Source organism: Pangasianodon hypophthalmus, chromosome 17 (assembly GCF_027358585.1).
Source record: "Pangasianodon hypophthalmus isolate fPanHyp1 chromosome 17, fPanHyp1.pri, whole genome shotgun sequence".
Classification (NCBI taxonomy): domain Eukaryota; kingdom Metazoa; phylum Chordata; class Actinopteri; order Siluriformes; family Pangasiidae; genus Pangasianodon; species Pangasianodon hypophthalmus.
In genome coordinates this window covers 10,344,420-10,359,704 of record NC_069726.1, presented here as the reverse complement: position 1 = coordinate 10,359,704, position 15,285 = coordinate 10,344,420, and the positions used below count along the sequence as shown (strand labels likewise).

Genomic DNA, 15,285 nt, shown 5'->3' with positions numbered 1-15,285 from the left:
AGAGCAATGGAGCATCTCAAGTACACCTTCTCCAATTTGTCTTGGCTTCCACACAAAACAAGACAGGCAGGATTTGCAGTGCACCAGTTAGACTTAGGTCAAAGTTTATCAACACTTCAATAAAATCTCAAAAGTTCTGTAGTGTGCAAAAGCTTGTAGCCTGCAGCTAAGGATACAGTGGGCATCAGCATTAGCAGGTTCTTCTACAGTATGTTTTTATTTTGTCCATGTGTACCATCAGACCTCCCAAAGAGCTCCCACATCATCCTCTTGCTGTGTTCCCTCCATTGGCTTCCTGTAGCTGCCCTTACTAGATTGAACACAAAACAGCTCCCTCCTACATGAAGACACTGATCAGCTCTGTACCACGTTCCCTTAGAGCTACAAGTAAATATTCCCTGACTTTCTAAACTGCTGAGTGTAAGTACATAAATACATAAAACCTCCTCTTTAACAGAGTTTAGCTTTATTGTATTTATAGAGCATGGACTATTTAGACTAACAAAAGGATATATTTTTCCTGAAACTACTAAGCACTTATTGTTTAAGGTTGCACTCACAAGGACATTTTGACAGCTGTTAGCTATCATTTATATCAATAAGTACAATGCATTAACAGCCAACAGGCAGCAAAGTATGCTGATGTGTATAAATTACATTCTGCTGTCTGTCACAAAAAAAATCGCCAGAGTTGATACTCCAATGCTTGAAACTGGACAGTTGGAGATTAGAAAAAAAAAAACAGTCTTTGACTGTCCAGTTTCAGTGAGTCTGTGCCCTTGATAGCCTCAGATTCTTGTTCTTGGCTGACAGGAGAGAAACTTGATGTGGTCTTCTGCTGTTGTAGCTCATCCACCTCAAGGTTTGATGTGTTGTGTTTCTGAGATGCTTTTCTGCTCACCACGGTTGTAAAAAGTGCTTATTTGATTTACTACAGACTTCCTGTCAGCTCAGACCAGTCTGGTCATTCTCCTCTGATCTCTCTCATCAACAAGGTGTTTCAGCCTGCAGAGCCTCTGCACACAAGATGTTTCTTGTTTTTCGCACCATGCTGTGTAAACCCAAGAGACTGTTGTGTGTGAAAATCCCAGGAGATCAGCAGTTTCTGAAATACTCAAAGCAGCCCTTCTGCCACCAACATCCGTGCCACGATCAAAGTCACAGATCACACTTTTTCTTCATTCTGATGTTTGATGTGAACATTAACTGAAGCTCTTGACCTGTATCTGCGCTGCTGCCACATGATTAGCTGATTAGATTCCTAATAAAGTGGATGGTGAGTGTATGTCTATTTACCAAGTTAATACCAACAATTGTAATATCTGTACAGAATTTAAAAATACAGTAATTAATTTGTGTAGTTGAAACTATCACTGACCCAGTTTACTTAGTCCTATAGAATTTTCCTCTGCTAAATATAGATGTGGAATATAGTATAGTTTTATCCAACTTTACAACATCGGAACAATACAATAACTTTGTCTCTAATGTTTTGTATTATGTATGCTGGTAACCAAAAATCTCTCTAAGAGAACAAATTATACAGATTTTAAGTAAGAAATACAGCACACATTTATAGGAAAATACAGTGTAGTGTGGTGCATCCTGAAGTTCCGAAGTTTTTTATTCCTTTTATACCACAGTATAAAAATACCATTTCCAATGTGATTTGCCTTGCAGCTGGAACTACTGTCAAAGCTGCTGTTATAGAAAATTAATCATCACCTTCTGACCATAATTGAGAATTCAACAGCAATGTGGTATATGCTTAATTAACTTTTTGCATAAGCAGTTATTAACTGCAATAACAACTGCCCTTATACATTTATTTTAAATGAGTTTCAAGTAATTTTGACAGTATTGGAATATGTGTCAAAATTATTTCCTCTAATCACTGATATAGTAGATTGAGTTGGAAAAATGCTGAAGCATTCCTTTAAATGATCTAAAACACCACAAGTAGGACTGGGCAATATGATATCAACATTTAATAAATGTATAAACATATAAATTATTTTTGCAATGTCTTTTCTGAGAGTAGCATGGGTATTACCAGTAGTTGTATAACACTGACCAATTACAGTACATTGTTATTGTTATAAGTAACTGGCAGGACAATCTATTTTGGCACCAATGGTTCAACTTTTCCTTCTTTTCCTTGTTAAATTATTTATTTTTGTAGACTCAAAATGTATTGGAAACTAATTTAATTTCTTCCTGGTATGTCTATTTAGAAGATGTACTGTCAGTGTTAGTCATGTTGAGGGTGAGTGAATGAGACAGTGACTTTAATAACAAAGATAAATTGAATGCAGAGCTATAGCTTCCTCTTAAATGTCATAAATTAATAATGCAGAAATTAAATCAGTCCATTTGGTCATCCTTCTTTAAGAAGAGAGAATAGTGTGGAATTTTGAATGATCTGGCTACTGTGTGTGGCATTTAAAAGCACCAGAACAGATCATGGTCTGATTCAAGTCAGGTCAAGTTAGTCAAAACAATTACTGTCATTTCAAACATATACAGCTGGTGCGGTACAGAGTGAAATGAAACAAGGTTCCTTCAGGACCATGGTGCTACATAAAACAACACAGAACTATATGAGACTACGCAGAACTAAATAAGACCTTCACAGGACTACATCAAGTGCACATGTGCAAGCATGTGCAAACAGCACAAGACAGTACAATAAGTACTAAAACAGGACAATAGGCACAGTAAGAGACGGTGCAGCGCCGACTAGTACACAGTTCTAGTGTAATGTCAGATGTATCAGGTAGTGCAAAAAAAATAACAATATAATAATAAAAATGCTGTTAATGTAAACATAACATACCAGTGACACACAGTATTCAGCAGATAAGCTTATACCATATATGGACATAGCAGTTATTGGGGTAGAAGCCACGTAGAAAGTATAGTAGTGACAAAAAATAAAAATACAATGTTTTTATAAATACATTGTTAGCAGCAAAACTGCAATTAATCAGTAGTGTTTTACACAGAGTTTAAGAATTTAAGAAAGAAATAATTCATCTTGTATTTAATTAAGGGTGTTGTAACAGGGCAGACTCAGACACAGGATGAAGATCCATGTGTGGATGTTTTAATAAAAAACACACAGACAAACAGAGTCTAAAATAAGGTCCAAAATCAGGCACAATATCAATAATAAAACAGTGCCAGAAGGTTGCCCATAGAACAAATCCAAAACGTAGCAAGGGTCAGAACACGTAAAGGCAAATACAAGATTAGCACTCAGAACATACTCAAACTCATTTACATTAACACTTTATATAGAGTAGAAACAGGAAATATAAACAGGAAGTGAGAGGGCTGTGGTTGTGCTGGTGTTCTGGTGAGTATGACCTCTGTTGGCAGGGAGGGGAAATGTCCTGAGTAATCATTACAGATGTCTTGTGTCATTTTTTAAAAAAAAAAATTTTTTTAATTATGTTAAAAGGCAATCATATAATCCTATAATTTTGTGGGTGCTTTCTGGTGTGTGCTTTTTCAGGCATGGATGTGGTTCCCTTTCAAAAACATTTGAAGCATTTAGCAGCAGTGCTTTCCTAAGGATGCAGTATCCCAGAAAGTGTTCACTATATAGCATCAGGTCTTCTTGTGTTAGCCATACAGTATAGTGTGTGTGGGTGAGAGGGAGAGAGAGAGAGAGCGAGCGAGAGAGAGACTCGTTCTTGTCTTCTTAATTCAAAGAGAAATGAAAAATAATTAAGCTTGAGGTTAACAAAGCTGTTTCACTGTAACTTGCAGGGAAATGTTTAGGACATAAAAAGCTTTGTAGAGTGTTTCATTTGCTAATGTTTATGCTGATGCGAGGAAATAAAACAACAGTGCAAAGGAACACTGCCAAAGGTCAGTACCAATCCTGGTCTTTTCTATTAAATAGATGGAGTTTCTCTCTGTTGGTTAATCATCAGGGCATTTTGCTAGATTGGTTTTGGCTGCTTTATTCTCATGCCAGATATCAGCATGTGTGATGCACACTGTAGGCTAAACAATCCTTCATGAATGAGGCCATTTATATCTGCTTCTGATGTGTCTGGTCTGCAGTGTTTGCATTGTTGCTCTTGTGGCCGTTCTATGGGTTTGAAGATATTTCTCAGTGTAGGGATGCTTGTTTGAATTTGGGTCATTGTCACACTGTAACATTACTTACTACATTTGCCAAATTATTATGAATCTGATATTTAATTAGGTACAGTAAATGTTTTTAGAGCATGATTTTCCACCCATAACTGAAGCCTGGTTTAATAAGTAACTGATGCAGAATCACTGTCTCTGAACTGGAGAGTTAGTTTTGGGGTGTGTTTGATGGTATCTGTCTGTTTTCCTTTGTGTGTGTGTGTGTGTGTGTGTATGTGTGTGTGTGGAGGGGAGAGGGGAGAGGGGGACGGGTTTGGCTTAAATGCCAAGCTGCATGTCTGTGATATTTTTGAGAACATTATGATTCTGTTCAGTGAAAGTTTAATGACTAGGCTGGAATCACAAGCCTATTTGCACAAGCCACATATGTGAATAATGTCATATAGAAAAAAAGTTTTTTTGTTGTTTTTTTCAAGATCATGTTCTTTCTCGGGTATATTATAGTGCTAAACACCACCGGTATCCAAGAACAAGCTGCCTGCTTGGTTGCAGTTGGATAGGTTATTGCATCACAGTGTGGGCTATAATTGGATTGTGTCTTTTTCCTGCAGTGGCATGAGCTTTCAACAATTGCACATGGTCCACAACACTTTGAAGATATTGCCAGATATATATTTTTTTATCCTGCATAAGCTTTGCGTCGTGGAGAGCCTATGACACACAACTAATTATCCTCTGTATATAAAAAGCAGCCTTTTTCTTTTGCTTTTGCTTTTGGCTTGATTATTTCATTACCTTGTTGACTTTAATATTTCTGCATATATTCTACAATTCCAAGTCAACCACAGTGCTTTGAAAATAATTTAGAAATCTTTTCATTACGCCAGTTACTGCAGGGCTTGTGGCATAATAACATTAAAAAAAGACTATTTAAATATATCATTATTCAAAATTAACCCCAACATGTGAAGTGTGAGAAGAGCAGGCGAATATTATGGTATTAATATGACACCACCATATAAAGGTTAGTCACAGACTAAACTGTATTCCTCATAGCTTTATCCATTCCCCCTGCCCCAATTTGGTCTTGCCAATTCCCTCCTGCTAGCTTACTCTCCCCATCACACAACAGCTATCAACTAGGGAAGGTGGGGCAAACGTGCTTCCTCCGAGACACATGAAGCCAATCTCTGCATCTGTTTTAACTGCGTCAAAAGTCAGCATAACAATAATTATTGAGTCAGGGGACTAAAATACATTGTAGACAACAATAGCATCATGCCTGGTCACTTCTGGTGTGTGCATTTTTCTTATCCAGTCCATGTTCTGCAAAATGACATTTGATATATCTTAGCTGGCATGATACTTTTGTTGTTTATGGTGTATTTTAGCTACCTAGAGTTAGGGAGTAAGCAAGTGGTCTCGGAAGTTTTGTGCTTTCACCTGTTACTTTGGCAATTGTTGAAACACATTTCGAACGAGGTGTATACATATATTTATATGAAAACATGCAGTTATGTGAATTTAGCACTTTTTCATCAACATTAATTGGTCTTGCAGCTTTCATGTGGAGCTTTAAAGAGCAGCTCACCAAAGCTTGTGGGGAGGTTTCAGGAGGTGGCAGTTTTCAGAAAAATTCCCATCCCAACTACGACTGCACAAAAACTGCACGAAAAGACTTGAAACTTACCCGCAGTGTTTGGGCATAGGAAAAGACAGACATATTAAACTCATTTTTCTCAGTCTTTTTCGGGTGAAGGTTAACAGGTAGATTTGCAGTATATTATATCTGATTAAAAATCTAATAAATATTCCTTGCCCTGAATTACCAGGCTAGTGGGAAAAGTGATCTTCACAACCTTTGTCAAAAGCTAGTACACAATAATAGTTTGATTAGTGTAAATGTATGGGATTTAATTTGGAAAATAAATGAATAAAATAAAAAAGTAAATCAAAGACTCCTAGTCTGGGAACTCCTGTCCTGTGTGAGCCATGTAGAACTTCCAATAAATCAAAGCACAAAGCCTTTGCACAAATGGTGAAGTTTTTCACTAGACACTTAAATTGCTGTTTTCCTCCTGAGGACTATATCCCAGCTCTGCAAAATGTCATTTGCTGAATTTTAATGCAGCTTTATTCGTGACCTAATCACCAGAGATGCCAACATCTCTAGTGGGACGTGAGACACCTGTAAACTATACTTTTCAGTTTTTTCAGATGAAGGAGTGGTCAGACCAAACACAAACAAACTTCACCAGGCAGAAATGACTGTTCACAAAGGGGAACGGACAGGATCTGAGGCATTTGCTTTTGGTAGCGGTTAGTGTTGGTTTGTACTGACTTTATCTAGGTAAATTCTGACCTGTAAATTCATAAGCTTTGGTCTTGTCTTGAGCCAATAGGAAAACAAGTTGGTGGGAATGTGTTCTCTTTGGTCAGTAAAAAATGTAGGTGCTTCATATTATTAACTAGCAGTCACACCAGACTTGCCTCTCTGTTTTCTTACTGTTGTTTGGCACACATCTAAAAATGTCCACCAACATACAGTATGCTAGGATTTTTGTGGTAAAATTCTGTTTTTTCTCTCTACCTGCTAGGATTTGCTTGTTAGCAATGTCAGTATCTCTGAATCTTTCCCAAAAAAGACTTTTATTGTATATCATGAAGTTCTTGTTTGAGGTAGAGCAGCTTATTTTTAAAACTTGATGGAAAGCAAAAAGGAACAATACTAGGCAGGGGGCACCCTTTTATTAAACACATTATATAAAATAGTAAATGATTGGGTCATTTATGATTCTCTAATTCAAGTTCTTAATAACAATAGCAAAATAGTATTAGAAAAAAAGCTGCTCTAAGGGACACATTGTGATCTGATCACCCAAGCTACATGGTGGTTCAAGAAACACGTGGCCACCTAAAATTTGTAGAGTGAATTGTAATGCATTCCAATGCATAACCAGGGAAAAACTTTTTACTAACAAATAAAATTAAAAATACTTTAGGGTTCACCAGCCACTTAATTGTGTTCACATTTAGTAGCCAGTTGCCATATTTACTGAAGATTTACTATTTACTTTCCTAAATATACTGTAATGGTATCAATCCTACTTATACAAAATTAATGACTTAATTATTTTGTTACATAATATTAATATAATATAATATTTCATGACCCTGCATTCCTCATCACATATACTGTAGATATATGAATCTTGATTTCCCCTTTCAGGTGTATATTTTGTGAAATATGGCAGTGAATAGCTGTAATTATCAGCCAAGTCCAGCCTGACACCATGAGCAACCAAGCCTTCCATTTTGTTAACAGCCCTGCCAACTAGCTGGATATGTTGCAAGTGGATAAAAAAATTAATTTGACATTGGCATCAGCACAATATAATTTATGATGTGTGGTTCTGTAGGGATAATGTGTAGTGCTGTTGCATCACAGGTCCAGGGTCCCCAGTTTAAACCTGAGCTCTTTTTCTATTTTCGTGGACTTTCTCACCATGGATGTTCTCCAGTTTCCCCCCGCTTTGCAAGCACAAGTAGGAGGATTGGCTACAATAAATTGCCTGTAGATGTGAATGAGGGTGTGAGTAGGTGTCTGCGAGGTGCCCTGCGATAGACTGGCATCCCACTGGGAGTGAATTCTCAATGTTCATGTGCTCAGTGTTCATGGGATGGGCTCCAGAGCCCCTGTTGACCATTGCTGACCAGGACAAAGTGGTTTGTAGTTTTAGTTAATGATAATAATTAGCGCAATGAATTCATATGTTTTTAATATTGCACTGAAGTCTATTGTACTGATAACTGCCCTATCTGTAACCAGTGCATAGGAGGCTCATTAGCTTGGTTAGGTTCATGGTGTGATTGGCAGCTAGACACAAGCCTTAGGTGGGAATATCAGTTTTAAAAAGATGTCACAGCAAATGCTAATGAGCCTGGACTGGCAGTAATGGTGGTTATATTTCATTCATGCAAAAGTGTCTGTCATACAGTGGATATAAAAAGTTAACATTAACATTCCCCTGTTAAAATGGCAAGTTTTTACTTTACTTTACACCCTGTGCTAAAAATCTTGGTGTTCTTTTTGACTGCAACCTGGGTTTTGAGAAACAAATTAGTGCAGTGGTCAAATCAAGTTTCTTCCACTATCAAAAATCAAATCTTTACTCTCTGTAAAACAGTTTGAACAGATTATTCATTTGTTTGTTCTATCTCGTTTAGATTACTGTAATTCACTATACTATGGTATAAGTCAGTCCTCTATAATGTGTTTACAGATGGTCCAAAATGCTGCTGCAAGGTTGCTGACAGGCAGACGGAGGTTCGAACACATCTCGCCCATTCTTAGTTCACTAAACTGGTTACCAGTCAAATTTAGAATTATTTTTAAAATTTTAACTTTTGTTTTTAAATCTCTGCATAATCAAGCCCCATCATATCTCTCTGAGGCAATCTCTACTCATAAACCAAATAGGTCCCTAGGATCCAGTAATCTTGGTCTCCTCTCTGTCCCTAGATTGAGGTTCCATTGCAGAGGTGATCGAGCCTTCGCTGTTGCCGGTCCTAGTCTATGGAACAAATTACCAGTTTCTGTTAGAGCTGCGTCCTCTTTGCCAGTATTTAAATACCTGCTTAAAAAAACATCTTTCGTCAGTAGCTTTTATCTAGCCATGTCAATTGTATTGCTAAATTGTGTTTTGATGTTTTGTGGTTTCTTATTTGTTTTTTTTTTCAGCTGTATTGTACAGCACTTTGGATCAACCGGTAGTTGTGTGAAAGTGCTTTATAAATAAATAAAGAAAGAAAGAAAGAAAGAAAGTTTTTGTGATGAAAAAATTTAAACGAAGATAAATCATGTCAGAATCATTTTCCCACCCTCAATGTGAAATTACAAAGTATAAAAATTAAATGAAAAATAATCAGAAACATTTTAGGGAAATAGGGGAAAAAGCTAAACCTGGTTGCATAAGTGTGCACACCCTTTTATAATTGGGGAAGTGGCTGTGTTCAGAGTAAACCAATAACATTCAATCTCATGTTCAAAAGTAATTATCATACAGCTGTCATCAATGAAATTATTCTGATTAACCCCAAGTAAGGACCAGCTGTTTCTGTAGGATTTTCTTGACAACTTCTTGGTTTCATCTGACTGCTGAAGCAATGGTCTGCAAAGAGCTGACAAAGCCTGTACAGGGTCTCACTGTCGAAAGGTACCGATCAGGAGAGAGGTCCGAAAACAATTCCAAAACATTAGACCATAGAACACCTTGAACGCCATCATCAGCAAGTGGAGAAAATGGAGCACCACAGTGACATTACCAAGAACAGGACTTCCCTCCAAAATTTACAAAGCGACAAGAGAAATACTTACCAGGGAGGATGCCAAGAGACCAACGGCAACATTAAAGGAGCGGCAGGAATATCTGACAAGTGCTGATTACTCTCTGCAGCAATCTCTCATATTCTTCTCATGTCTGGGCTATGGGGTGGCTAGACGCAAGCCCTTTCTCACATAAAACATCCAAGCCCAACTAAATCACCCCAAACCATTTGGCAAAATGTGTTATGGTCTGATGAGACCAATTCCAAAAGGTATAATAATTCTATATACACCAATTCTATGGTGGTGGCAGCATCATGGTTTAGGGCTGCTTTTCTTCAGCCAAAATAATGGGTTTTATCAAGGCAGAGGGAATCATGAAAAGCTACAAATACCAGCCGATTTTAGTGCAAAACATTCGGGTGTCTGATAGTAAACTGAAAATGAAAAGGAATTTCCAAAGCATACATCTAAATCAAACAGGAATAGCTTAACCAAAAGAAGATCAATGTTTTTGAATGGCCTAGCCAGAGCCCAGATCTGAATACAGCTAAAAATCTGTCGGGTGACCTGAAGCAGGCTGTGCACAGGAGATACCCTCACAATTTGACAGATCATAGAATGGTTTTGGAAAAATGGGAAAATATTGCCATGTAAAGATGTGCCATGCTGATAGACTCTTACCCAAAAAGACTGAGTGGTGTAATAAAACAACAAAAGGTGCCTCAACAAAGTATTAGTATAGGTGTGCACACTTATACAACTAGGTTATTGTAAGTTCTTTATTTTTTTATTTTTTTTCCCTATAAAGTTTCTGATTGTTTTTCACTTTATTTGTATACTTTGCAATTGCACATTAAAGGTGGGAAAAGATCTGACATGATTTATCTTAGTGTCTTCCTTTTACTTCACAAAAACCTGCCATTTTAACAGAGGTGTTTAGACTTTTTGTATCTGTTGTAGCTCGGATTCATAGGTTCTATGTTTTGTTTATTTTTCATATTTTACTGTTCTTTCTTTTCTTTGAAATAGTCTCCGTGCTTGCCAGCAGGGCGATGATGGAGGGCTGCCCACTCGGCCAGTTTCCCTGTGGGAATACGAGTGTGTGCCTACCACAGGTGCTCCAATGCAACGGGCACAGGGACTGCAAGAATGGAGCAGATGAGGATCATTGTGGTAAGTATGCACATGTTAGGGGCATAAATATTCATAGAGTGAATCAGGTCACTTGTCTTAATATTTTTATTATGACTGCAACAAGTAGTGGTAAACAATTGTGACAGCTGATATGGATATCACTGTATTGGTTAGTCTACTATTATTTAGGAATGTTATCAAATTTTCAGTTGATGTGTTTCTCTCACAGTTTTATCTCTGTGCCTGTCACTTCCCCTCTTTAAGGCTTTTTTTTTAATCATTATGTTTGCCAGTCCTCACGTCATAATAATACTGCATTGGGAAACACGTAGACATATGTAAACACACAGTGAAATATAATAATTTAGTAAGTGTATTGACTGGTTTTATGGTCACTTTTTTAGGAACACCACACTAATACTGGCTAGGACACCCTTTGCTTTCAGAACAACTTCAATTCTTGGCATGGATTCCACAAGGTGTTGGAAACATTGCTTAGAGGTTCTGGTCCATGTTGACATGATTGCATCACATAATTGCTACAGATTTTTCAGCTGCACATTCCTGCTACAAATCTTCCAATCTACCACATTCCAAAGGTGCTCTATTCAGATCTGGTGACCGGGGAGGACGTTAATGTATACCAAACTCATTGTCATGTTCATAGAACCAGTTTGAAACGATTATTTGCTATTAGCCATTATAAGATGGGTAAATTGTGGTCATAAAGGGATGCATGTGGCCACCAACACAGCTGTGGCATTCCAACGATGCTAGATTGGTATTAAGGGGCCCAAAGGGTGCCAAAGAAACATTCCCCACACCGTTACACCATCACCAACCTGAAATGTTGACATAAGGCAAGTTGGGTCATTGGATTCATGCTGGTGATGCCAAATTCTGATCCTACCATCACAGCAGAAATCAAGATTAATCAACATTTTTCCAATCTTCAACTGTTGAGTTTAAGTGAAACACTGTATTCCTATTCTCAGCTGACAGAAGTGGAACCTGATGTGATCTTCCGCTGTTATATCCCATCTACCTCAAGGTTCAATGTGTTGTGCTTTCTGAGATGCTTTTCTCCTCACCACTGTTGTAAAACTGGTTATTTGAGTTACCTTAGACTTCCTGTCAGCTCAAACCAGTCTGTCCATTCTCCTCTGACCTCTCTCAACAAGACATTTCTGCCTACAGAGCTGCTGCTCACTGTATGTATTTTTTCAGGTTAGAAATGCTTTATCATAGGATGAAGGTGATTGATCTGAATACCTTTTCCTTTTGAGGAAAAAAATAGAGCCTGTTGTATACGAAAATCGCAGGTGATCAGAAGTTTCTGAAATACTCAAAACAGCCCAACTGGCAGCAACAACCATGCCACTGAGAACTTACTGAGATTAAAAATGTTCTAATATTTGATGTAAACATTGACCTATATCTGCATGATTTTATGCCTTGTGCTATTGATTGGATAATTGCATGAATGAGCAGGTGTTCGTAATCAAGTGGCTGATGAGGAAAGTGAGTGAAATTATCAAATGATATTTTCTTGATTAATTCAGTTGTCTCAAATTCAACACACAGATAAACAAGCTTTACTTTATAGGCTTTCCTTGGGTTAGGGTTGGAACTGAATTCTGCCTGAATTCCATCTAACAGGTTGTGGTTTGTGGTACTGGGTGCCATAGCAACTTCTAGTTACAAAACCAGAAGAGAAAAATGACTCATTTATTTATTCAACTTGACCAATTAACCTGAATTACTCATTTGACTACACTCATACGTACTAAAATGCCTGTTGGCTCATTTGAAATGTCTGTGGCTTTCTGTCCTCAGGTGATAACAGTGGATGGGCTGACATATTTGACCGCACCATTACAAAGAAAGCTGAACCACAAGACCTCACTGATGCCTGCTGTATGTTTATGTCTCTTTCACTGTTTCTTTCGCTTCAAAAAAGGTGATGTATGTGGATAACACTTTCCTGATAAGAATAGTTTAAAATCACATGCTATATTATGTCTTACATGAATTAGAATTTTCCCAGAAAAACACATCCCACGTGTCTTTTTCATATGATGTAGGACTTACTTTGTCTTAAAGCATGTTTTGTGTATGCTGACAAACCATTACTGTGTAAATGGTTGGGCATCACAATACTTTTTGGTTCAGTGGGGATAAAGCAGCAGCAGATCTGCCTTTTTGTATTCATCGCTGTGAATACAGTTCCACAAATTAACCTGAACTTATAAGCATGTACGTGTCTAATGATTTCTTTTAGCTGTTCAGCAATATCCAGAGAGCTGCGACTGCACCAAGACAGAAGTGGAATGTGTGGGGGTGAACTTGCGTGTCGTGCCTCTTCTCTCCTCTAACGTGACTTGGCTGTAAGTACTCTTCTCAGAGAGATTACCATTTGATTCTTCTTTTGTGTGGCAGAAAATAAGGACAAGTCCCACAGGAATGCAATTTTTTGTTTTGTTTTTTTGTCCTGCTTATTTTGGCTACACAGCTTGGAACTGGATGAGAACATTTATGCCTTACATTGACATGTATGCCATTTGGCAGGCGCTCTAATCCAGATGCGTTGTGTTATCTATTTGGGAATGATATTCAGTTCAGTTCAGTTCAATTTTATTTGTATAGCACTTTCAACAATAGACACTGTCTATGGTTAAAAGTGCTATACTATTCTGTAAAGCAGTTTACAGAAATCTGCATGTAGATGTAGATTTGTCAGAACACTCCCTGAGATGACATGAGGAAGAAACTTTGAGAGCTACTTCTCAATTGTTTACTATAAAGTTGAACACTACTAAGTATGTTCAAAGGATGTTTATTGTGAGCATCTTTATGATTCAGGTCCCTGAAGAGCAATGACCTGAGAGAGCTTCCTGATGTTGTCTTCTCTAAATATACTGACCTGCAGCGACTGTGAGTGTCCATAAGCATTCATCTCAGCATTAAATCAAAGTACTTGTAGTAGTCACTGTAGTCAAAGATGTGTTGATGATGTGTTGTCTACGGAGAAGATTTATTTACATTTACATTTACAGCATTTGGGAGACACCCTTATACAGAGTGAATTATCGAGAAGTGCTTTGTAGGCTCCACTAAAAGCATACACTCACCGTCCACTTTCCACCTGCTCATTTATGCAGTTATCCAATCATTCAATCATGTGGCAGCAGCACAATTCATAAAATCATGCAGATACAGGTCAAGCTCAATACCCAACGGTCTCTAGAGATTACACAAAATGTTGTGAAAAACAAAAATAACATCCTGTGAGCGGAGGGTCTGCAGGCTGAAACACCTGTTGATGAGAGAGATCAGTGAATGACCAGACTTGTTTGAGCTGACAGGAAGTCTAGTACTCAAATAAGCACTCTTTACAACCGAGGTGAGCAGAAAAGCATCTCAGAACACACAATACATCAGATCTTGAGGTGGATGGGCTACAACAGCAGAAGACCACATCAGGTTCCTCTCCTGTCAGCCAAGAACAAGAATCTGAGGCTATCTCGGGCACAGACACACGGAAACTACACAGTTGAAGACTGGAAGAAGACCAGATGACTCATTAATGCTGCATTTGACTAGAGGTTGTAACTTGTAATTCCTAACCTCTGACCAGGAAAAACTAAAGACAATACCCTCTAAATTCAAAATTACTTGGGAATTTGGGATCATCTCTACAACTCTGAGTTCCTCCAAGTTTTACCAAGTGTCAAATCCAAATCCAAATGTCAAATCCACATGGATGTGCACAAATTAGCAATTCTTACCTTTGAATGAGTTACACTTGGGTTATACTCAGAGGAAATAACACAATCAGGGATAACACAGGACAGTAAATGTTCGTTTATGTCTTCTCTTTACTGCAAATAGCAAGTTCAATGACACAACACAGGGCTCTCTCACTGACATCATATATCACGCTATACTAACCAATTAAATACATTGCAGAGGAGGAACGTATACATCGCTCATTATAGTTAGCTGGCTAGCTTGTTGCCAACAAAAGACAAACATGGAGGCATCCTTGTTTTTTTCCCCCACTTTATAGCTTGAATGCAGGAAAGCCAAAAAATCATTCCATGCTCCGACTTCCCACTGGTATGTCTCTGTGTGTATTTTCTTCTAGGAGGCATTGATCCCCTTTGATCCACCACTCAATGACCCAACCTTAGGACTTATGTCTAGACATCCAAAGAGGAAAGCATTAAGACAGTGAGAAAAGAAAATTGCCAAGAAGAAGCTAAAATAAAATAGACAAAAAGATTAGACAGAAAGCTTGACAGTTAGAAGATCTTAAAGATAACCATTTCATTTCCAATATCCTCCATTCAAATGAATTTACACGATATCAGAAAGGACGATACTCAAGGGTAGAATGTCAGTAGTGATGATATTGGTGCTGTCTGTTTAATGACAGGTACTGTCTGTTACTTTTGCCCCTAGCATATTACATAAGTTAAACAGTAAAAGTACAAAAGCAGCAGTTGACTGACTCTTTTGTGGCTTGAAAAAGCCTCCATTCTCTTTCTGTAACATGATACTATTACTCATACTATTGTCTGATATATTTTACAAAAATATATGCCTTCTACAATTAATGTTGATTTTTTTTATTTTTTTTAACATTAGGCTTATACAATAACTGCTGTCTGTAATTATATATTTTTTTCAGGATTCTGTGTGTGTGTGTGAGC

At 37.7% G+C, this 15,285-nt stretch overlaps 1 protein-coding gene across 3 annotated transcripts in view; it reads left to right on the top strand.

Moving 5' to 3' along the window:
* The window catches only part of rxfp2a (relaxin family peptide receptor 2a), a 56,867-nt gene that overhangs the window by 8,993 nt on the left and 32,589 nt on the right, over positions 1 to 15,285 (top strand). Inside the window, exons 2-5 of one of the 3 annotated variants that reach the window (XM_053241051.1) lie at positions 10,466 to 10,609; positions 12,407 to 12,530; positions 12,852 to 12,957; positions 13,433 to 13,504. In XM_053241051.1, coding sequence (XP_053097026.1) covers positions 10,586 to 10,609; positions 12,407 to 12,530; positions 12,852 to 12,957; positions 13,433 to 13,504 — 326 coding nt within the window. In that variant the 5' untranslated portion in view covers positions 10,466 to 10,585. Of the gene's footprint in view, positions 1 to 10,465; positions 10,610 to 12,143; positions 12,230 to 12,406; positions 12,531 to 12,851; positions 12,958 to 13,432; positions 13,505 to 15,285 lie in introns of those variants that run through there. The other 2 variants (XM_026941631.3, XM_026941636.3) reach the window with 2 other exon arrangements.